We start from the raw sequence: 24,696 nt of genomic DNA, 5'->3' as shown, positions 1-24,696 counted from the left end.
CATACCACCTTGTGCTGCCAAGAGACATATTTGCCCTTGTACAGAGAATGCAAAAACGTCTTTTAAACATGATTTCAGAAAGTATGCTTAAGGTTAAGTCTCACTGTATCCAGACAGCCAATCATTTAAATATTTACAGACAGCTACCCCACATTTAGTATAAATCTCTCTCTCTTTTTTTTTCTAATATAGTTATAGTAATGTAGTCACAGATATTGAATCAGTCTGCTGAAGACAATATTTCTGGAAAATAATCTTGCCTGAGACCAGTCTTGAAATAGTAAAAATTGATTGAAAGTCGTTACTCATTCACTGATGAAACTTGCCAGTAGATAAAAGTGGTGGCAGTTGAATGGAAGGATCTGTGCTCCACTGCTTAACTAGACTGTGAAGGCAGGGCTCTAACCAGTGACCTTTGTGACTGTAGTTACATTTTGTTATGACTGCACTAACGACTCAGCCCAAAGAGAGGTATAGGGTAGTTTGCTGTGGGCTTGAGTTTGCCATCTTAACTCGCAGAGTTGAAATCAGTGGCATTCCTTGCAGAGCAAGGCGCCATTCAGGGCGAGGGTGGCAGAACTGGGCCCTGTGCATCTAATAAAAATGTTTTGTGGTGTCAGTGGTTTTATTTTTCTTTCATCTTCACTTGTTACTGTTCAAAGTCTTCCTTTAACTTTCTGGGAAAAAATACAGACCAGCATTTGCTAATTTTATACTGGCCCTGACTTCATCATTGCTGTGTCAATGTGCTTCTTCACGCATAAAACAATGAAGCCCTTTGGTCATGTAGTTCAAACAATGGTGAACATTACTGTCTGAAGCATTACTGTCTGACAGTATTATGTATAGCATTTACCCCAATGTCTCTGAAACTGAGAACATCTGGAGAAGCCAATCGCTGAGGAAGTGAATTGCAGACATGACAGGTTAAATTCCTATTGAGATAATGCTGATCATGCTTTTCTGTTGTTTCACTTCACTATTCAGGTAGGAGACAATTCAGTAAAGTTTTTGTAGAACTTTTCTTACCAGTGCCAGCCTGATAAGTTATTAGTACAAGTAAAAGGCCTGAGACAGCACCAAGATCAGGTGTTTTGATAGCTTGTTTCTTGTAATTGTCATGAAAATATAATGTATGCAATGTTGGTCCCAGAGGTTAGAGAGACAAGGTGGGTGAGGTAATATCTTTTATTGGAGCAACTTCTGTTGGTGAGAGGAATAAGTTTTTGTGCTTACACAGAGCTCTTCTTCAGGATAAGATATTACCTCGCCCACCTTGTCCCCACCCCTGTGAAAATACAATATCAAACTGTGGACTCTAAGTTTAGTGTACTGAGTGTTGTGTTACACTGAGTATAGGTTCTACTGATTTTTAAATAAAAAAGATGATTTTAATATAGCTGTAAGTACTGTATGCACAGTTAGTACAGTATTAACTTTTAAAAGCCCTGGAGTATCTAGCCTGGACGTGAACTGTCAGTCATTTCCAAGAGCAGTGGTAAACAAGGTCAGCCTCTGTCCATGTGATCATTTGTGTAATCAGCCTTCCCTCTTAACTGTCCTTTTTTTATCAACTGTTTTGAAAATAATCAGTTTTCCAGATGCTGCAGTCGACTCCCTTTTTGTTTTATTTCACGTTAGGCTTGTGACATTGTATATATTTAGTCTAGTTAAGACTGGATTTAAATTTCAGGGGAACAGTGGCAAGGGGGTTAACAAGGAATGGTGGCAAGAAAGTTACCCTAGTTCCTCGTTGCTGGACAAAAAGGAAAACCAAGCAGTATGTTTGTGTATGTCAGTTATGATGCCCCAGAATCCAATAATTCTTTATGGATTTTCAGAGACTCTGTTCATGTAGCATTACCCTCTGATCACCTGCATTCTTGGAGGATTAGCTCTATAGGGCCACTGGCAAATCATATAATGTGATCAAATTCCAGATACTACAATATTCATACTGCCCCATAGTGTTTCTGAACCCAGAAGCAAGGTTTCTCCTTCAGATTTCAGGAGGTTATGCAGTCACAATATACAAAAGAGATAAATAGATTGGGGAGAAGTAAAAAAGTGGCCTACAAGGGAGGGAATTGAAGAGAGATGGAGAAGGGAATAAGAATGGAGAGAAATGAAGGAAGGGGAGACAAAAATAGTTGGAAAGATGAAAAATGTTACAAGAAGAAGGAATAGTGAGGGCAGGGGAAATAGTGTAATTAGAAAGGATCAGTGAAGCTAGAAAGAAGAGGATTCATTGTATAATACATGGTTATTCAAAGCTTTCTTTCATTATGTATCAGTTAAGAAACCATTTCATAGACTGTTGTATGCCCTTTCCTTTGCAAACACTGGATTATTTTCTCCCAGGAGCTGTTACAGTTTACCAGCATATTTGAAAGCATTGTTTAATTGACTCGGTTGGGAAAATAGTCTGCAGACACTTGAGTTTAAACCAAGAGGAGATATAGCTGTGCCATAAAGTGACTGATTGCTAAATGAATAGATGCTACTACAAATATTTAACTAGAGCAGAAATAATTATGTCAGAGCCAACTTTAGTACTTCAAGGTTTGATTTAGAGTTCCTTGGACCAAGGAATGGGAAGGATTCCATGGTCATAGAAGTCTTTTGTATTCTTTCTAAACCTAAAGACCGAGGAGTGTGAGCAGTAGTAGTTGGATAATGTATTTCATCATTACATCAGTACTGTGATACTAGTAAGAAGAGGCGATGGCAGTTAAGCCCAGACTGTAATGTAATCCTTCCAAGAGGTTACAGCCAGCAGCAGCACCTGTATGACACTTTACAGCACCTTTTGGGTTGAGAAAATAATGGTTTGGCTCTTAGAAGGTTTTGACACTTCAGCTGCTACCAGATGTGGAACAGTGGCCTCAAATAAGTATTCCAAGAGAAATCCTGAAACATTCTGACCAGGGAATTCTGTTTTTGAATCAGCAGTGTTCCAAAGGATGTGTGCAAGCTAGATATTCCATAAAACGAGCACAAGAGTTCCAGGGTGCATGCCCTGCATCAAGAATCAGAGACAACACTGGAGAACTGGATAGCCATATTTCATCAAGTGTTCTGCAGCTAATTCTGTGTTTAAACAGGAGATCAAATGAGCATTTATCTATCCAGCTATATGTATGCAGTCACCCTTTCAGCCATGACTTGCCCATTTTTGTAAAGGGACTGCTCAGTGCACAAGAAACACACTCCTCAGTACTGCAGGCAGGGAACATGCTTGTTCAGACACATAACAAAGTGTGGGGGAACACCCATGAACTAAACAAGTACTAAGGGAGGGGTGGAGCGTGGTGCCAACCCAAAATAATCTGAGAAACCCTGTTTAACCCCTTGATGATCACTTCACTACACCCATAGTGGCTACATTCCTTTGCCTTAAATAAAAGGCTTATGTGTTATTCATATAGAATCATAGAATATCAGGGTTGGAAGGGACCTCAGGAGGTCATCTAGTCCAACCCCCTGCTCAAAGCAGGACCAATTCCCCAACTAAATCATCCCAGCCAGGGCTTTGTCAAGCCTGACCTTAAAAACATCTAAGGAAGGAGATTCTACCACCTCCCTAGGTAATGCATTCCAGTGTTTCACCACCCTCCTAGTGAAGAAGTTTTTCCTAATATCCAACCTAAACCTCCCCCACTGCAACTTGAGACGATTAGTCCTTGTCCTGTCCTCTTCTACCACTGAGAATAGTCTAGAACCATCCTCTCTGGAACCACCTCTCAGGTAGTTGAAAGCAGCTATCAAATCCCCCCCTCATTCTTCTCTTCTGCAGACTAAACAATCCCAGTTCCCTCAGCCTCTCCTCATAAGTCATGTGTTCCAGACCCCTAATCATTTTTGTTGCCCTTCGCTGGACTCTCTCCAATTTATCCACATCCTTCTTGTAGTGTGGGGCCCAAAACTGGACACAGTACTCCAGATGAGGCCTCACCAATGTCGAATAGAGGGGAACGATCACGTCCCTCGATCTGCTCGCTATGCCCCTACTCATATATCCCAAAATGCCATTGGCTTTCTTGGCAACAAGGGCACACTGCTGACTCATATCCAGCTTCTCGTCCACTGTCACCCCTAGGTCCTTTTCCGCAGAACTGCTGCCTAGCCATTCGGTCCCTAGTCTGTAGCTGTGCATTGGGTTCTTCCGTCCTAAGTGCAGGACCCTGCACTTATCCTTATTGAACCTCATCAGATTTCTTTTGGCCCAATCCTCCAATTTGTCTAGGTCCCTCTGTATCCTATCCGTGCCCTCCAGCGTATCTACCACTCCTCCCAGTTTAGTATCATCCGCAAATTTGCTGAGAGTGCAATCCACACCATCCTCCAGATCATTTATGAAGATATTGAACAAAACCGGCCCCAGGACCGACCCCTGGGGCACTCCACTTGACACCAGCTGCCAACTAGACATGGAGCCATTGATCACTACCCGTTGAGCCCGACAATCTAGCCAACTTTTTACCCACCTTATAGTGCATTCATCCAGCCCATACTTCTTTAACTTGCTGACAAGAATACTGTGGGAGACCGTGTCAAAAGCTTTGCTAAAGTCAAGAAACAATACATCCACTGCTTTCCCTTCATCCACAGAACCAGTAATCTCATCATAGAAGGCGATTAGATTAGTCAGGCATGACCTTCCCTTGGTGAATCCATGCTGACTATTCCTGATCACTTTCCTCTCATGTAAGTGCTTCAGGATTGATTCTTTGAGGACCTGCTCCATGATTTTTCCGGGGACTGAGGTGAGGCTGACTGGCCTGTAGTTCCCAGGATCCTCCTCCTTCCCTTTTTTAAAGATTGGCACTACATTAGCCTTTTTTCAGTCATCCGGGACTTCCCCCGTTCGCCACGAGTTTTCAAAGATAATGGGCAAAGGCTCTGCAATCACAGCCGCCAATTCCTTTAGCACTCTCGGATGCAACTCGTCCGGCCCCATGGACTTGTGCACGTCCAGCTTTTCTAAATAGTCCCTAACCACCTCTTTCTCCACAGAGGGCTGGCCATCTACTCCCCATGGTGTGATGCCCAGCGCAGCAGTCTGGGAGCTGTCCTTGTTAGTGAAGACGGAGGCAAAAAAAGCATTGAGCACATTAGCTTTTTCCACATCCTCTGTCACTAGGTTGCCTCCCTCATTCAGTAAGGGGCCCACACTTTCCTTGGCTTTCTTCTTGTTGCCAACATACCTGAAGAAACCCTTCTTGTTACTCTTGATATCTCTCGCTAGATGCAGCTCCAGGTGCGATTTGGCCCTCCTGATTTCATTCCTACATGCCCGAGCAATATTTTTATACTCTTCCCTGGTCATATGTCCAACCTTCCACTTCTTGTGAGCTTCTTTTTTATGTTTAAGATCCGCTAGGATTTCACCGTTAAGCCAAGCTGGTTGCCTGCCATATTTACTATTCTTTCGACTCATCGGGATAGTTTGTCCCTGTAACCTCAACAGGAATTCCTTGAAATATAGCCAGCTCTCCTGGACTCCTTTCCCCTTCATGTTAGTCCCCCAGGGGATCCTACCCATACATTCCCTGAGGGAGTTGAAGTCTGCTTTCCTGAAGTCCAGGGTCCGTATCCTGCTGCTTACCTTTCTTCCCTGTGTCAGGATCCTGAACTCAACCAACTCATGGTCACTGCCTCCCAGATTCCAGTCCACTTTTGCTTCCCCCACTAATTCTTCCCTGTTTGTGAGCAGCAGGTCAAGAAAAGCTCCCCCCCCAACCCCCGTTGGCTCATCTAGCACTTGCACCAGGAAATTGTCCCCTACGCTTTCCAAAAACTTCCTGGATTGTCTATGCACCGCTGTATTGCTTTCCCAGCAGATATCAGGAAAATTAAAGTCACCCATGAGAACCAGGGCGTGCGATCTAGTAGCTTCTGCGAGTTGCCGGAAGAAAGCCTCATCCACCTCATCCCCCTGGTCCGGTGGTCTATAGCAGACTCCCACCACTACATCACTCTTGACCTACTCTATTGACCAGGGAGAAGGGTCCTTGTGCCCCCTACCCACTCCCAGTGATTTCTGTGGGAGTCGGGGATGTGTAAGGTATGCCACCGTGGTCCAAAGTGATTGAGAGTCCTAACTTCCCAGTCAACTAGACTGGGAAGAAATGGCATTAGGGCCAGAGGAAAGCCCTGGCATCCTCGCAAAGAGCCTTTAATTTGTAGTTTATACATTCTTAAAAAATCTTGGGTTTAAAGCTACCTGAACTAGCATGTACCAAAACCAAGGCATGTCCACTTCCTGTGTGTGTGAAGGAAATACATAGAATTTAAAAATATAGATGTGAATGTTGAATCTGATGCTGACCTTGTATTATGGAGTAAACCCCATGAGAGGTCTACTGTACTTTTTACTTTATTAACATAAAGCTGTAAACATTATAGAGAATGGTTGATCTTCAGTATCCAAACATTACATCATAATTAACAGCAAATGTAGAAATATATTATAAATACATGGAATAATAGTACATTAACCTAAAGAACAGCAATAAATTGCAACGCATAGCATAAACTTGCAAACCACTAATGGGGCACTGTGCAGTTTGTTTATACTATGAGCAATCAAGAACTCTGTGTAATGTACAGTAACAGTACAGTGGACAGCAGGCTCGACATGATAATTTAAACTTCTTTCACAGATACACACAACTGATTTTGGAAGCAATTGGGAATGAGATTACACTTGGTCCTAACAGCATCCTGATGTTATCCTGGTCCTTTCCTTTCATCCATTGCTTATTGAAAAGAAGCTGACTAAGGGTTCATTTAAATTGTACACAAAGATTTGTGATCTTGCTATGTGAAAAGAAGATATTTAACTAATGCCCACAAATGAAACTACAAACGTACCATGATTTAAACTCTTCCAATCTTCCAATGTGCTGCTGCTTGCCTTATATAAGGGGAACACAGACAATGCAGCTCTTGAAGTTGTCGGAAATGTGTCATATGCAGAAAACACCAATCTGGTATCCAAAATATTTGCCTTGGTCCCTGGAGAGTAGGCTCTCTGAATATATATTCTTTTTGAATCTTTGATAATTAATTTCTATCTCATTTGCGAGTAGCACTTCTTTGTTTATGGAGCTCCTCATAGTAAAGCAACGGCAGCTCTTTACTACCTGGCTTCTAAGTTTCCATCCTTTCCCACCATCACTCATCCCAGCTGGTCACTGCTGTGTCATTGTTTGAGATGGAAGGTAGAGGCCATTTGCACTTTATTTTAGATGGAGCATTTAGCCTGGTGCTACTGCAACCTCTTCTCCTTGAGAGCAGGCACATTTACAGGAGACTTTATAATTACTTCCTCATTTGTTTCCTGCATGCTGTCATGAGCTAGGATTTTGGCACTGCTTGGGTTGTTTTTTCCCCTGAATATAAAATGAGGAATGCATGCTGAAAACTAATTTAGTATGAAATTGTACATTTCTCTCTTGCTCAGTACAGTGATGTAAAGAGATTATGTTGAAATAAATTAAAACCGATACCAACGGGGGAGGGACTGAAGAGACGCATGCAAAGGGGAAAGTGTGTTTTTCAGGTGAGACTCAAATCAGTATCAGTTTGACGGAGAGATTCAGAAAGTATATTCTAGTTGGCAGAAGCTGCAGAGGAGAAGACTCTTCCACCAAGAGCATGAGACTAGAGCGAGGCAGGGGAGACACGTGTTGGATGCGTGGAGGCAGTGAACAGAAGAGGAGAGAGGAAGTTAATAGAGACTTTCTGAAACAATGAGGGGAGTTTTTATCTGAATCTTAAAAGGAATGGCAAGTGCACTGAAGGTGTTAAAGGTGGGATGATCTGCTCAGATGTCTGGCATGTAAAAGAGGGCAAAAAGAAAAGGAGTACTTGTGGCACCTTAGAGACTAACCAATTTATTTGAGCATGAGCTTTCGTGAGCTACAGCTCACTTCATCGGATGCATCGGAGCTGTAGCTCACGAAAGCTCTGCTCAAATAAATTGGTTAGTCTCTAAGGTGCCACAAGTACTCCTTTTCTTTTTGCGAATACAGACTAACACGGCTGTTACTCTGAAACATATAAGAGGGCAGGTATCCTTGTGCATATTGGAGACTGGAAAATTAGGTTTGGGGAGGCCATAGAAGGAGTGATTTGAAATATAGCCTCCCTCTGTAATTGAGTATGTTATTTTGTATACAGTTCTTGTGTATGATTCTGACATCTGGAAGTTGCCCATGATTATGGGGTTTCTCTTCTTTTGGCTCTTGTTCTTTTGTATTGGGCCTCTAATCCGTTTTCAGCAGTCTGTAAAGATGAAACTCTCTTTAGACAAACTAGGAGCTTTAAGTGCTCATGGAATGACTATATACCAGTAATACTAGATTCACTGAAAGTGCTAAACCTGCCAGATTTCTAGGACCCTGTTTAACTAGATCATTAGCAGATCATTTGGCTATGTCAACATAATTGAAAAGAGCAGGTGTGTAATGGTATTTTTTGGTTTATCTATGTAATGTTGATGAAACATTTTGTATAGTGTCTGTCTGTCAGCCAAATATCTTGTCACACATCACAATACTTAAATCCTTTTTTTATCTCAAAGGTTTCAGGGCTCAACTGCAAACTTGCACTTCAAATACTTGCTGCTTTTGTCTGGAATATTTGGAGTGCATTTCTGGAATATTTGTCAAGATTTTATCAGTGTTTACTCCAATTTGAGTACCTAGTGTATTGTAAAACTGACTTCTCCGAAAGCTTGAAGAATTCTATTTAGCTTATGCTGTTTAATAGTAAAGTGAAAGCTAATCCTTCATCTATATGTTTGTGTGTCATGTTCAATTCATGTACGTATTCTTTTTATCCAGCGTTTACTTTTTAAAACATTTTTACAAACATTGTTTTAGGACTTTTCTATAGTAAATTAAATTAAATTCCTTGTTTTCATGAGTTGTCTGGCAATATGGTGTTGGACCACAATGTGTGTTCCCTTTTATGAAGCATTCCCATAAAGGAGCAAGAATTTGCTTTCTATCAAGGTGTTATGTAAAGCTTAGAAGAGAATTAAATTCTGTTGAGTTTTATTTCTTAATCTATATAAAAGGTAACTACATCAGAGAGTGTTTTAACAAATATATGTTTTTCTTGTGTCAGATCTAGAGATTATATTTAAGGAGAAGCTAAAACAAAGACCCATGCTTCTCAAATAGTTCACATAGTACACGTGAGAGTACTCCTGTGCATAAAAGATATTTGAACTAATCTGGTTCAGGGGGTCTTCCTTTTTTGTTAATATCATAGGTTTTAACAGCTGAGCCATAAAAGCTCTTTTCCCATGGTAGAGCGAAGCAATTTTAACTAAAACTGAAATAATTTTTCAGTGATCCTACAAACGGAGGTAGCATTTTAGGTCAAAAATTTAAAAAATGGCCCCAGATTTTTGGGGGCCTCAGTGGTGAAACCTAGGGCCTGATTTTCATAGATTCATAGATACTAAGGTCAGAAGGGACCATTACGATCATCTAGTCTGACCTCCTGCACAATGCAGGCCACAGAATCTCACCCACCCACTCCTGTGAAAAACCTCTCACCTATGTCTGAGCTATTGAAGTCCTCAAGTCGTGGTTTAAAGACTTCAAGGAGCAGAGAATCCTCCAGCAAGTGACCCGTGCCCCATGCTACAAGGCGAAAAACCTCCAGGGCCTCTTCCAATCTACCCTGGAGGAAAATTCCTTCTCGACCCCAATTATGGCGACCAGCTAAATCCTGAGCATATGCTTAGCACCTGCTGCTTCCCATTGGCTTCAACTGAAGTTGTGGGTGCTAGTACATCTGAAAATTGGGCCCAGTGTTTCTCAAATTTAGCATAAAAAATGTTCTAAAAAAATCTAGTGACAACTTTTCAAATTTTTGACCATAGTGTTTAGGTGACTAGTCCAAGCTCATGCATTTAGAGTCAGAGCCAAGAAGTCAACTCCTGACACTACTAGTCTTTTCTTCTAACTGCTAAACTACATCAAAATATTTGGCGTGACTATACTTTTTTGTTGGTGATTATTTACTTATTATTTGTCATGCTTCCTGAGAATTAAAATGAGCAAGCAAATAACAGGTGCCTTGCCTGCTGTCAAACGTGCAGTTATGATAGCTTCCTGGATGTTTTCTTTTTGGGGACCAAATTCAGTTAAAAAATTACATCAGGCTCCCGTGGCTTTGTGTGGGATTCTGCCCTGCAATTTGTTTTGTTGAGTTGGACCCTTAGAAGAAAAGTTTCAAGACACTTTTGAGAAATAGTCAAAATACTCCTGAGGTATCTTCCAACCCTAATCTTCTTCTATGATTCAAGGTGTGGGATTGTGTTAAATGGTATTAAAGCAAAGATTGTTGATTGCTGTTCACTAGAAAATATAAAATCAAACTATTGACTTAAAAAAGCCAAAGTTTAAGTTAAATGTTTTCTGTTCAGACTTGTCTCTTCAATTATAACATGATACCCAACTTGTTTCAGAAAGGTTTTTAAATGACACCTACATATCTATGTAACTTTGCATTTTTCCAGGTACAAGATATTTCTTTCAGCCATGACTGTCGTTGGGTGGTGGTCAGCACTCTTCGTGGCACTTCCCACGTCTTTCCTATCAATCCTTATGGTGGTCAGCCCTGTGTCCGCACTCACATGTCGCCCCGGGTGGTAAACCGAATGAGCCGTTTCCAGAAGAGTGCAGGGCTGGAGGAGATTGAGCAGGAGCTGACGTCTAAACAAGGAGGCCGCTGTAGCCCTGTCCCAGGCCTGTCGAGTAGCCCATCTGGTTCACCTCTTCATGGTAAATCTCATTTTTCTTCTATGTTGTCAGGCATACCTATTCTGTTGAGTCATTACGTTGCTTTTGTAGTATCCCATGTTCAGTTGTCGTCAGTATCTGAAAAAAGAAAATATTGATTTCACTGTGGATTCCAATAACACTGGATTCAAATAATCTGTATTTCCACATACAGATGATGCTATTAAAAATGCCACTGTGCCTTGTATTAAACTGCTGCAAATACAGTACCTGAAATCTATATTAAAGTATAAATATACAGGGTACCTAGATATTATGGGGATAGGTCCCCTATAAATACTCAAGGCAGAGAGTTTATTACTTAGAACCTGCTTAAATAAACTATGGGAAAATCGACATTTTAATAGTCTCCATTGTAAATTAAAAGGTTTAGAGGCTTTATCGTTTCAGATTTTGTTTCACGGCTATCATGAAGTCACTAATCTGGTCTACATTTAAATGCAGTTATTTAAAAATCTCATTGCTCATCAGCCTGGATGGTTATGGAGCACATCTGGACATCCAGAAGATAAATATGTATTGTTTGTGGGGAAAACATGAAAGCCAGGTGCAATGTTGTGTGTCCCCCTTCCCTCCCCCAGTTTTTTTTCTTTTAGCAATGTGGTTGATAAATTTACAAAAAAGAAAAAGCCTTCAAGAATTGCCTTTCCACATCCACTCTTGATGATGTGTTGCTCTTGGGAGCCGTGAACCTTGGGAGCCTCTTGGGAACAATATAGAAACTATATAGAAAGAAGAGTCCGCCCCAGGGAAATCAAAACTTTCAGGGTGTAATTATAATAGTATCCACAGTCCTAGTTACCCTCAGTTTCTTCCTTTCTGCCCTAGGCAATGAGCTTTGGAACCATCTGTTCATTTTTGCCCTTCTCTTTGATGGTGTAATTTGTTGGCGTGCTGATTGTTGTTTGGATTTAGAATGATTACTGTTTATTCCTGCTGGTCCCTTGTAAATAGTGAGGGTCACAGGTAATTTTAATTTAACCAACCCAATATCAATCTAATTTTAAAAACTAGGGCCTGTTTGGGGCTCCTGTAGCTCCCCTCCCCTAATAGGAATAAGTCCCCTCTGCTGATGTGTAAGAGGAAGCCTAAGTCTCCCTTATTGTGTCAGCAAGAGCAAGAGGTTAGAAAAGCTAGGGCCAGTTTGAGGGTGTTAAAAGGGCTGGATGGATCATGAACACTAGTGGAAGGGCACAGTACAGGCCCTTGTGAACCCTCACCTTTCCTGCCTTCATGGTTGCCCTCTGTGCTATTAGGTTAGTCTTTGTGGGATTCTTGACACACACAGACCTTTTCAGTGCCTGTTGTTGTTAGGGGACTGAGCACTCCTTCAGTCTAAAAGTTGAGTTTTTTCCCTTTTGGGGCTTCTCCAATGTGGTGGGATTTATTGATTAAAACCCGTGCCCCTATGAATAGCATTTCCTTTATTGCTATTACAGGAGCACCTATCATGATCCCGATGTCCTGGGATAGTCAAGAGGTGGCCAGAAATATCTGTGCCGCCTTATTCCTCCTAGATATATTTATACATACACAGTTATAGCCTATTCCTCTCATTACCACACTGCAGTTCAGTGTGACATGCTTGAAGCAGACACCAGATTGCTGTAAATAATTATTGTAACACATCTAGTCATTTTTGACAATTGACATCGTATAGAGAACAGGAAGAAACTCTCAACTACTGTACCTTTCATCCATCCAAGTCTGTTTTTTGTCAAGAGAAATTACAGTAAGTTGTGTCTTTACCGGTTTGAAGTTTTAAATAGATTTAGCATTTGATACTCAAAAAGAAACTAAGAGGTTTCATTTGGCTTTGATTAGTATGCCCAGAGACTTCTGTAATGGGCAGATTTTCTGAACTGGAGAAAAAGCTAACACATTCACACCACAGCGTGGTGGTATTTCCAAAGAAACAGAGGCCAGGTAGTTCAAAAGTGACTTGTGAGTTTCAGTGCTTCAATTTGTGGGTGTTTTGTTTTGAGACATCTTTAATAGGGCTTGATTTTCAGGGTCTATATGTTTGAAAATCAGGCCCTTTTCAGGCATCTTCATTTGGTGCTCAGAATTGAGGCACTCAGAAAACACTATTTGGTTCTGAAGATCTTGGCCAAGATGTTTAAGTAAATATATCCATCAGTTTCTTCACAGTTCTTAGAAGCCTCGAATTATGGATTCACTGAAATTATACACAGACCCTCATATACGTCATTTGAAAATGTTCTGTGAAAATTATAAACAGTTGCACTGAATAATTACTTGAAAAAATAAAAAGAGTCCCTTAACTTAGATGAGTGCTGAGTTGGTGAGATGTTTTCCAGAAATGTGGAAGAGAAGCCTTTATCATAACAACAGTCTGGGTGTCACTGCAGTCAAAGTTATGGCAAAGCGCAGTTGGCAAAAGATTAGCAACTTGTATTGCCGCATGGAGAGCCTGAAGCTTAGGTAGGGATGGGGAATGTTGGGAAACAGGGATTGGAAGAAGGAGGGTGAATGAGGAATTGGGGCTAGTATATCATTAGCCCCTTTTTGTAGTTTAGGAAAGAGGTATGACCATCTGGAGAGACACCTCTCGACTAAATGTATATTTTACTTTGGGGTCGGTAAAAGTAAGGAACCAGGGATACTGTTTGATGCTGAAAGGTTGGTGGTTTGCTGTACTGAATTGGAATAGTGTATCACTGGCGAGATGTGGGTAGGCATGTGGAAAGAACACGGCAGCCTTTTACAAGAAAGCAAAAGCCTTTAAAAATGCTTATGTTCCTCTTGCTTCTCCACCTGCCACCCTTCATGCCACCAGCTGCGTATGTCCACCTAATGCAATTAGCATGGGAGTATATAGTAACTGTGTAGTGTTAGGATGCTGTGGTGTGGTGTGGTTTGTTTGTTTGTTTGTTTGTTTGTTAAAGTGAGGTGGCTCAGTGACTGCTTAAATTTCTGGGCCTTAACTTGTTCTGCTTCAAAATTAGATACAAATGTACATAAGTCTTTTTTTTTTAAATCAAGTCCTAGAATTAAGATAAAATCAGTTTAGTTCTAAATTATAGGAATTGGGAAACCATTGTGTTATTTTAGATGTTTTTGTTGTGTCTGTTTACAGTTTGAAAAATACTTAGGTGTGGAACTGAAAGGATACAGATGGTTGATCTGTATTATGTGCCTTTTAAAGACTTTTATCATCTACTTGAAAAACATAATTAACTGAAGTTCACAATGACTTTCATTGCAAGGATTTGGTGCACATGTGTGGCAGCTGGATTAACAGAAAACTGTGATGACTATTTTAATCCACAACCTAAGAAGGATTTAGGATCGTAACAGCTTCTTGGTCTAATATACTGTTAACCAGACAATATTATACACTGTTTTCATTTGAAGGAGTTAGTGTTGTCTTGTGGAGCGTGTGAGGTCTAGTGGTTAGAGTAGAAGAGTGGCCTTTGGGTACTATACCTAGCTCTCCCGCTAACTTGCTGTGTGACCCTGGGGAAGTTACTTAGCTGTATGTACATTTTCCCCACCTGTAAAATGAGAATAATAATCTCTGTTTTAAGGGTGTAGAGTTTAATGAATGTTTGTAAATTGCTTTCAGATCCTCTGCTGAAAGATGCTATTTAAGTTCAGAATATCATATTGAATTTAATTCTGTGCTTCTGCAAAAGATGCAGTATGGGAACTAAGTATGTAATTCGGTTAGTTAAAAACCACAGTAAATTATAAATTAGAACTCTTCTTATTTTATATTAGTTATATACTGGGTGAAGAACTTGTATATGTTGAGCAGTTAGCATAGCTGCTTATGTACAGATGTCACAGTAAGTGTTGTTTTACTTATTGATGATGAAATGAAAGATGGGCAAACAGATTTTTAGTACAGAATGCTATCCTTGTCGGTTGGCTTTTCTTGATTGTGCAATCTTGATATCATACTTTTAATGAAGGATCACATGCAATTTAGAAATATTTGAGTAAGCTTTAAGATGTAGAAACTTGCCTAGCACTTCAGTAAATTGGTAGACCATTGCTGTTAATCCTTCTATTAATACTTCTTTCATATTAAAATGATATTGATATAATCCTACCCCGGAAGAATGGATTTTAGTGACCAAAAAGCTTGCATATTACCTTTTGATTGGACTAACAAAAGAATTATGTTCCATTCACATTAACTTGAGCTTGCTTTTTATGGCTATAAATATTTTCTGAGCACAATCCTAGTAATTTTTTTCCAGCTTGCTTTTTAGCTCTAGTGTCAAAATAAAATAAAATAAAAAAACTTGCCTTATGTATAGTCGAGAAACAATCTATTTATGGTTTATTCAGGACAATTTACAAATTGTTTACCCACACAATGTAAACCTTTATCAGGGTGGGATTCATCTCTAAATGAATCATGTTTTGGCTTTACTCTTGTTTGCCTGTGCTCCTTTTTAGCAGAATGAAGTAAAGGAAACTGTTCACTAAGAGTTGATAAAGAGATATTTCCTTTGCACCTTTTATAGCCAACACAGATTTTGTTTGGGTTATTTTATCTGTTAATCCACCCATGGTGTATTTTTGTCATTCAGTTGGGTTGCCAGAGAGTGTTGTCAGTGATACCAGAGTTAAGTTAGTGTCCTTTTATGGGCTTTTACTATTATAGGACTATTGTGACATCAGTGGACTGAAAGAGCAGAATTGGGTCTTGCATGGCTGTTTCCCATGTGTGACGTGGGAATGGTAACACTCACCTGTCTCACAGGCACACTGTTTGGGTTACTGCGTGAAACAGTTCAGGGCAAATGTGTATATGCCCAAGGGTGGCATTTAGCCCTAAAGTGTTAATGCTTCACTTTGAAAATAGAAAGCCCTATGCAGCTGCTCAGTGTTTTTATCATCCAGTGTAAAAATTACAATATAGTAACTAAAAGTTAAAGGTCTTGTTTAACCTACTCATGGATTTTTGCTTTTGTTGATCAGCGATTTTCCTGAGTGAGACCACATCACAAATGTAAACATAAATTAACCACACATTTGAACCTTATACTGTGCAGTTCCACCTACTTAGAAAAATCAATAATAATATGATGATTCTTGAACTTGTTTTCTCTATATCATTTAATTGTGTATTGAAGTTTTTCATTTGGATTTTGTAGTTTTTGCCAAAAAAATCAATCATACACAGATTGGTTCTGTTTTAAATTTTACGCCTCAGCTGAAATACAGTACATAAATTTAGAACTGAGGAAAACAAGTCTTATACATACACAGATTTGACTGTTTAGAAACATTCTACGTTGTACAGAATAATCCATTTTCCATTGTGAAGTCTTTTTTATTTTTTTTAAGACAGTAGGTCTTCTCACACATCCTAGTCTCTTGTTTCATTTGTAGTGGTTGCTATATCATTAAAGGCAAAATCCAACAGTCTGATAAATGTACGCATCTCAGATTCTTTAAATATTTCCATGTCACTTTTCACTATTTCCCAGAGTGAAACTCCATTTTATTAGAAGAATTCTTATGGGAAAGCAGAGTTGAAAGGAGTGACATCATCAAGCTTTCCTGAAAAACAGATTGGTTTCCTTTAAGTAACACTCACTTGAGAAACCACCTATTTAAAGAGAGGCAGACAAAAAATAGTTAGAAAGAAAATTAGCTGTAGAATAACTTAAAGCACTGGAGGGCAATTCCCTTCAAAGTTTTAACTTAATCGCCAGCACTATAAACAAGAATCAAAAGCAGCCTATTTGAAATGTCTCTTGTAGGCTTTTGTTTTGCCTTCTTGTAAATTATAGCCTTTATCTGGTACAAATAGTTTTTGTAAATTCACAGATACACTAAAGAATGCCATAGTGTGGGCCTGACTCTTTATCTATTTGAAATGCCTATTCATTTGATGAATGCAAACAAGTCACTTTAGATTTGTATTGTAAAAAATATTTTCCTCTTTAAATATGATTTCAGATAATTTATATTCTAAATTTGTCTACAAATCCTTATTTGTTTCTTCTTCACACAACCATTCTTTACATTGGGTGGCAGAAAGAAAGGCCTTCTCCTTTGAAGTGAAATGGTTAATTGGACACCCTCTAGAGGGCGATGTTTTCTTAACTTTATCAGTGCAATGAATCCAGCTTCTCTCAGTGTATTCTGTTGATTTAGGTTGATGGCTGATGTTGTATGAAGGCCATAGGAATATTCTGATTTATCATCCGGTTTACCTTGCCTTTCTATGAGTTGGAAACTTCGTTACATCCATTTGTTGATGTCTACTTGAAAAGTTTTAACAGAAATTATTTTGCACGTGCCTCAGGAAGAATTGGCGTCAGGTTACAGTTCATTGTTTTATGTTGGCAAACACTCCAGGCGAACTACTTTTTAAAATAATGTGCTTTTGGTTATCTTATATTTTTAGTCCTGTGCATGCCAAATGTCAGAAAAGTGGACTTTCTTTCTTTCTTTTCCTGTTAATGCAAAGGGGATTTATATTGCAGTTGATGTGTGTTACCCAAGTAAATCCTTTGTGTACAAGTTGGAGAATGGACTACTTAAAATGTATCATGATTCAGTTCTTTACAAGTCTTCCTATTCTGAGTGTGTCTGAAGAGGGAGCAAGATTCCTCCACCCACACCCCCCACCACCTTATTCTGGCAGTCTTGGATCACCTTGTAGTAATTGCTACACTGACAGCTGGTGTGGGCCATTCTGTTCTGGAAAACTCCAGGTGTTACGCTGGATCTCTTGGCCAGGAACTTTGTATGGAAAGTACAAAATACCCATCCGTTACAGTATGACAGTGGATTACAAATTTAGAGTAGATGAGAGAATAGACTAGGAGATGTGTGAATGGTTAACTGTAAGCACAAATTTGGGTACTGGCCATCAGCTTTACTGGTTGTACATAAGCTGTATTATGATAACGGATGAAGAATCAATGAAGTGGATAAGGTTGGTAGTATCTGCTGGGTCGTTGCTACAATGGACGCAAAAGATCCATTACACCAGCTAGAGGAAGTGGAGGATTGACAGGAGACCAAAATTTAGCACAGTAGAAGGTCAAGTAGGGATGTAGGCTGAGAAATTATATCGGGGGGAGCATAAGCATGAGGTGTTTTAGAGACGGGGCTTTTGTAGTGGGTATGGACGTGGATGGGGGAACAAGTGTCAGTTTCAGAAGACAGGACAGATGTCTGATTTGAATGTACATGTGAAAAAGATATGGTAGCATTCTGAACAAACTGGAGTTTGGATGAGAACTATTTCAGGAGGGAATTATCGTTACTGAGGCAGGGAGTGACAAATGCATGACTGAGCGATTTAACAGAGGAAGTGTCAAGGTAATGACTTACGCAAACTATGTTTTGGACATTTTTGTAGGTGCACCTGCAGAGGAGTAATGGCACAGCAGAGCAAGATGTCCGTGACAGAGCTGAGAGGTGGGAGAAAGGCTAGCATTGAGAATGGCACTACAGTTATGAGGGCCCCATAGAAGTTTTCTTGCAAAGGTGGATGGTCTCAGTCTTGGTTACATCAAAGTGAAGAACATTTCTGTAGGGTCAGATGTCCATTTGTCAGAGGCAGATTGAGCGGGAGTTGAATAAAAGAGCATAATGCAGTTCTACTCTGAAAATTGACCCAGTAAAATGGCATTGTGAGGTTCTTTGTTTATTATTTCTATTTTTCCCCCTCAATTATTTCCTATCAAATGTGCACAATTCACAAATAAAAAGATGTTTTTCCCTCTGCAAATGTGAACTGAGCTGTGAAAGTCAAGTTTGATTGTTTTCTTCTTGTACATCACCAGTAATAAGCTTATTCTGCTGATTAATCCCTCAGCGACACCCATTATCATCTGATTGTCTCTGATAGAGTTGCACGCTTCTTACTGATTGAAAGTTGGTGAACTATTATATTGGTGATGTACAAGAAGGAATAGAAGCCAGAGCTTTATAGGCTCTGCAGGAGCAAAAAGTAGTGAAAATCTGTTGTTGTTACTATGGACAGTTGAGGTGACTACACAAAGGGAAGAGAGCTGTTGTGTAATGACTGATTACTTTTTTGTGTATCTGCTTTTCAGAGCAGAACTGCATTTTAAAAGAGAGAGTTGAGTGTCATCAGAATAAAAGCAATCGCCCAGTTTAAACTGTAAAATAATGTGCGTGGGTGAAAAGAAGTAGCCAGTGAAGGGCAGAGTACAGAGCCATAAGGGGCTTTATACAGTGTCAAAGCACAGTTTACCACTGAAGTGAAGAAACAGGGATAAGAGTGAAACCAGGTGAGAAGAAGGGAAGGACAGCATGTTCTTGAGGATAGTGTGGTCAATAATCTCAAATATTGCTTGGAAATCAAGGAAAAGGAGTACGTTGAGAGAGCTATGATCAGTACAGTTAAGGAGTTCATTAACCGCCTTCAGAAGGGTGCTTTCATTGCTGTGAAAGATGTAAAAGCCAAACTGGCATGAGGCAATGATTCAGCGGGTACCCAGGAGATGAGAAGGCTGTTCCTATAATTTTGTGAGAATGGGGTAAGTCTGATGTGAAAGGATATGAGGTGCAGGTACAGTTGTTGAAGGTGGTGTGATAGCTGAGGTTTTGATGAGGTAGGGTGAGAGATTCTTGTTATATAGCTGTTTGTTGATGATGGCAGCTAGAGGGGGTGAGTCGTGGTGAGAAGGGAATAGATGGTATGAGGTTCAGGAGATACCCTTCTCTGTTGTAATCCAGAGGAGGGCACTGGTGCAAACACTTCCTGCTTTCCCCAGTGGTGTATTCCTCTGAGAAACAGCAGCTTCCACTGTTGCAGGGGCATGAAATATATAGCCCTTGTGCCTGCAGGGTTGCAGCAAACCCTGTGTGTATATAATCAATGATTGATTATGCAGTAAATGGGTGCTGATCTTGTTGTCGTGAATATTTTTTTCTAAAGTATTTAAATCAACTCTGCCTTTTTGGGTAGTCTAAAAATGCAAACATTTTAGGGAAAGAGCTGAAGTTTTAAGACTGGAAATAAAATATACTTGTGTCTTTTAAAAGGTTTATCTCCACTCTTCTTAAATGTGCTGATTTGGCTTATTCTATTTGCTTAGTCTTTGTGGGCTGTTAAAATCAGTTGCTTTTTTCCCATCTGAAGGAAGTGCATCTTTGACACTTCTCATGACCTGAGTCATGATGCTGTCAGAGAGCCAGAAAACATCCTTAGCAGTCATGGGTAAAACAGCAGAGCTGATGTGGGGTGGGGGGAGACAGAGATATTCCTATATTTTTTCCCCCCAGTTTTAATATTCTGTGGGTTTTAGACAAATCACTTTTGTTATAATTTTCCATGGATGATATTCGCAGGTTCTCATACGCAATGGTTATCAGAGCACATTGTTTTATAACTTAGAAGAAATAAAGTGTATGCAACCTGAGTCAGATATCTGCCTAGAACTATTTTAAACATCATAATGTTTGTGCTAATTGCTGCAGACATACTAACATGGACATTAGTACAAGGAAAAAGTGGCAAAAAAGCTGCCACAACTTTATTAACATACATAAATTGCCTTGGCAGAATTTGATTTTTTTTAAATAATTTTGACAGATAATATCAATGCTTATTTTTAAGCATATTTTAATTTTGATAAATGTCAATTTTCACATTTGCAGGAAAATTATGGGGAAAGTGTCAGACAATCATCATTTAATGACAGACTTTGAGATTCAAAAAGCTAAATCTTAACAACCATTAAACTCAAATTGTCATCATCAAAAGTCAAAGTATACAAAGTAAATATCCTGAAGTCAAACTCTAAGGAGCATTTTTCTTACATTGCCTACCTGTAGATTTTGATTGTTGTTGATGGAGATACTTTTTGTCAGTTTGTGGGTGCATGGTGAAATCGATGATTACCGACATTTACTAGTAAAAATCTAATCCTTCCATGTCTGTAGATAAGTAATCCTTAATATTAGGTGCTGGCAAGCTAAAAATTGGGTTGGGCGTGCTTTTATCTCATCTTCCTATACTCCACCTAATAAGGTTGTTCTCTACTGCACGTAGACAGGTCATCCAAGAGGCTACGAGGCCAATCACTTGCACATTCTAATGCAAAAGTGACCCATATCTCATGCTGAGGGACTTTTGTTCTCCCACAGCCAAAACTCCAGTAGATCCTAGTGATAAGTTTATTCTATTCCATGGGGCAGGGAAGCCCCTTGGCTTCGACCACGGCACCAGGACTGAAGGCCCTCATTGTCTAAATTTTGCCCACGTCATCCAAACTTGTTGCAAGGATCCGTCAGTACAAAGAGGCCTTTAAATTTACATACAGAAGGGAAAAATGGAAGAGGAGCAGCAACAGCATATGCCTGTCTCCCCAAGCCTTGCACCACTGATCCCGCGATACACTGCTATAAAACATCTACAAATGGACAAGAAAACTCAGTAAACTCAGTGATTATGAACAGTCAAGCCTGGAATCCATGACTCTGAGCAGAATTGTAGGTATGAACCCTGGTATAGACAGGATGGCAAGCAGCTAAGACCCTCCCTATACCTTCCCCCCCCCCCCCCGCAGGCTTTTATTAGAGATGATTCAGCCAATGGGAGGCCATTTTAGCTGATTTCCCCGGCAATCACCGATTGGGCGAACCAGCTGAAGTGTCAGTGCTACAGTCTTCTCCTGCCTCTGCAGGGAGCTATGAAGCCCACAGCTGGCTATCAGAGGGAGGGGTTTTGTTTTTGTTTTTTCACTTCAGTGCAAGTTTTGCCCTAAGGATTGTAGGTTTGGGCCAACAATATTTTCAGTTAAATGGACCCTGCAAGATTATTATGTAGTCAGATTTTGTTCCTGTTCCTTGATCTGCTTTTAGATCCGTTTACAAAGTCAGCGCAAGCTTTTATTTATATGCTCCCTCTTTCCAAACCGAAAGCTTCAGTGCTTTTTTTCATCCATGCAGCTTTTACAAGCAACCTTGTCCTGTGTTCCGGGTGTGAGGGGGAGAGAGGGGAAATTGTCACAGGAACAGATCTTAGTTTCAAGTTTCCAATGAGATATTTTATAAGAAGTTAGCTAAGATCATGGATGTTTCCCTAACAGGAGGTATCACAGCTGTTAGCACGTATATGCACAAGAGCACCAGGGCTACTTCACACACAATTGCCTGTGTCCCCACCCTGTGTCTATGCATGTGCCTCCAAAGATTTCATTTCCATCCCCCCTGCCTCCCTCCCCCCCAAGCACGTGCAGAAGTAGGAGTATTGGCCAGCTGTATATCACCAGCAGTTTGAGCACAGCTTGTACGGCTCCCATGTGGTGGGTTCTAATCCCAAGCAGAGCTAGAGTTTTAAATGCTTCACCCTTAGGATATATCTGCACTGCAGTTAAAAACCCCTGGCTGGCTCACAGGCTCACTATTTAATTGCGGTGTAGACAGTCAGGCTGGAGCCTGGGCTCTAGGATCGTGCAAGGTGGGAGAGTCCCAGAGGTTGGGCTGCCTGCACCCCAACATGTCTCTGCCACACTTAAACAGCCCCTACCCTGAGCCCAAGTCAGCTGGCATGAGCCAGTTGCAGGTGTCTAATTGCAGTGTAGACATATCCTTAGAGGAAGGTGAAGTGAATGGTGTAAATTCCTCTGTCTCTACCCCCCAAGGACTAGAAAGGATTTGAGGGTGTCAGTGACAGTAATTTGTGGTTGAGGCAGTCAGTGGTTTCTTGAAAGTGGAGATAGTGTAGGGAGGGAAGTAGTGGAGGTCTCAGATGGAGAGTGTGTGGATGCGGTGGGGAAGTGTACCAATGGGTGTGATGTAAAATCCTAGAAAGATTGGAGGGGTGAGATCCAGGGCCTGAGGTGAGCTTTCCCTCCACCAAGCAGGTAACTGAGGGTAGAGGAGTGTTTCTTTCCCCTGTGACTGGAGACACTTGGACTGGTGCATGTGCCTCTCAGGGGAATGTTACGAGCACACAGGCTTGTCTGTTGGCATCAGATGCTCCATCTTTTCATACATCGACAAGGAAAGGGTTGCTTTCCCAGTACACTCATGTGAATAGATGCAGCCATTTTATAAAAGGTGAACAAAAAAGCAGTTTTAAACATTATGAAGACAAAAGGCCAAATTCTGCTCTCATCAGTATAAACATTACTGACCTCAGTGATTTACTCTGGATTTACATCAAGGTAAATTTGAGAAAATTTGACCTTGAGTGCCTAATCTTATATAGCCACTGTAGCTAATAAAAGTGTTAACTAGAAATATTCAGACTTAGGCTGTTAAATGAATCTTGTTCCTAGCAGTTTGCTACTTGAAGCAGTTGCTGTGCAATGTTAAGAAGTAGCGGTTATTTTAATTAAGAACTATAAAGTTTCCTGTTGTCGCACACCCAGTTCCCAGGAAAAATTGTAACATTTTAGGGGAGATTTAAATATGTTACATCTTTAAAGAAAAATCTTGTTTGGCAGTAATTAGTGTTGGGCTTTTTTTAATTAATTAAAAATATTATTGAATGATCTGTTAACGCCCTCCCAGACTACTTCTGCGAGCCAGCATTGCTTCCACAGAGTTCTCTATTTGGGTCACAAGGCAGTGTTTCTCACCAGGGTGCTGCTGTTTCCTCTTCCGACTCTAGTAGATTACAGATTATACTGGAACATGTCTGGGGAAAGGTCAGGAACGAGGGTGAAAGTCCTGGAACTGTAGCTGGGAAGCTTTTCATTCTCATCTATGAGACTTCTGGTACTGAATAAAAACCAAAACAAAATAAACCGCCACACTCATGATTTTTTTAACAGCATCCTCTTTTATATTTAGAAAGGATTGTTTTTGTCTTGTGTTAAATAATTAGTGAGTATTTGGTTGAGGAGTCTCTTACAATAGGCAGCAAATAAAGGCTAAGCATGCTTCATTTTCTCATTGCACAGCCTGCCAGTGATTGTGTAGATTCAAGTTATTGTGTGTTTTACTTACAGTCAGTAAGTTGCAGGATATTAGATATTTGATGTTAACTTTGTTAAAATATTTGGTGGTGTTTGAATTTTAGTCTATTAAGTACAGTAAGATATTAAAAGCAGACCAAGTGCTTTGGAATTTAAATGACATAATTGTGTTACTTATTAGTTTTATTGGAATAATACAAGGCAGAATAAGAACACAAGGAAATACAGGATAATTTTAAAAAAAATCTTACATTGTTTTACTATATAGCTAAGAGAAGCTCAGTTCTGCTCATTTTTTTCTGGAAACAACACAGAACAAGTTGACTGCTTATTATTCCCAATCTACTAATATAAAACCTTATGTAGGGCCAAAACTTGCTTGCCTTACTTATGTGTAAAGTGAAATTTCACAGTGCACACAATCATTCCACAACAGCTGACATTAGCCAGTGCAAGAATACCATATCCAGCTGAAACTGCAGAGGAAATTTAGTAGGTAGAATTATATAATCTGAGTTTGAATTTACCTGGACACTGGTGTTTATGCCCCTTCCTGTATTAAAAAGTGCACCTGTGATTTTAGAGCTTGATCGTGAGGTACTGGGTACCCCCTTCTCTAGTTGATGGTGATCAACACTTTGTAGGTTTGTCCCTTAAGTAACCAGGACTTAATTTTTTTTTGTCTGTTCTAAAAGGTGACATCTTCAGTAGCAAAAGACCCCTCAGTATCACACCCGACTGCCGACCAAGCCCAAATCTATATTGAGTTCATTGTCAAGTGATCAAGCAACGGATCAACTCCGTATGCTGCTTCTTTTTAAAATGTATTACAAACTAACAATTCTAGCATGTTTTGTTCAAAATACAGTTTTTTGTCATGTCTGGAAAAATTCAGTTATCAAAAAAATAGAAATGTGTAACTTGCTCTGTCATTTAAATCTTGCAGATTAACTCCCTACAGTACATTATTCTGG

At 40.0% G+C, this 24,696-nt stretch overlaps 1 protein-coding gene across 15 annotated transcripts in view; it reads left to right on the top strand.

Moving 5' to 3' along the window:
• BCAS3 (BCAS3 microtubule associated cell migration factor) overlaps nt 1-24,696 on the top strand; it is a 502,746-nt gene that overhangs the window by 155,014 nt on the left and 323,036 nt on the right. For all 15 annotated transcript variants that reach the window (XR_014714393.1, XR_014714394.1, XM_084650993.1 and 12 more), the window contains one exon: nt 10,544-10,808. Coding sequence is in view for 13 of the 15 variants with exons in the window: in XM_084650993.1 (XP_084507119.1) it covers nt 10,544-10,808 (265 nt within the window). In the remaining 2 variants the exon portion in view is untranslated. The remainder of the gene's footprint in view (nt 1-10,543; nt 10,809-24,696) is intronic.

Source organism: Lepidochelys olivacea, assembly GCF_965140295.1.
Source record: "Lepidochelys olivacea isolate rLepOli2 genome assembly, chromosome: 17".
NCBI classification, from domain to species: Eukaryota; Metazoa; Chordata; order Testudines; family Cheloniidae; genus Lepidochelys; species Lepidochelys olivacea.
The sequence above is the reverse complement of the archived record's forward strand: the minus strand, read 5'-3'. Positions and strand labels throughout refer to the sequence as shown.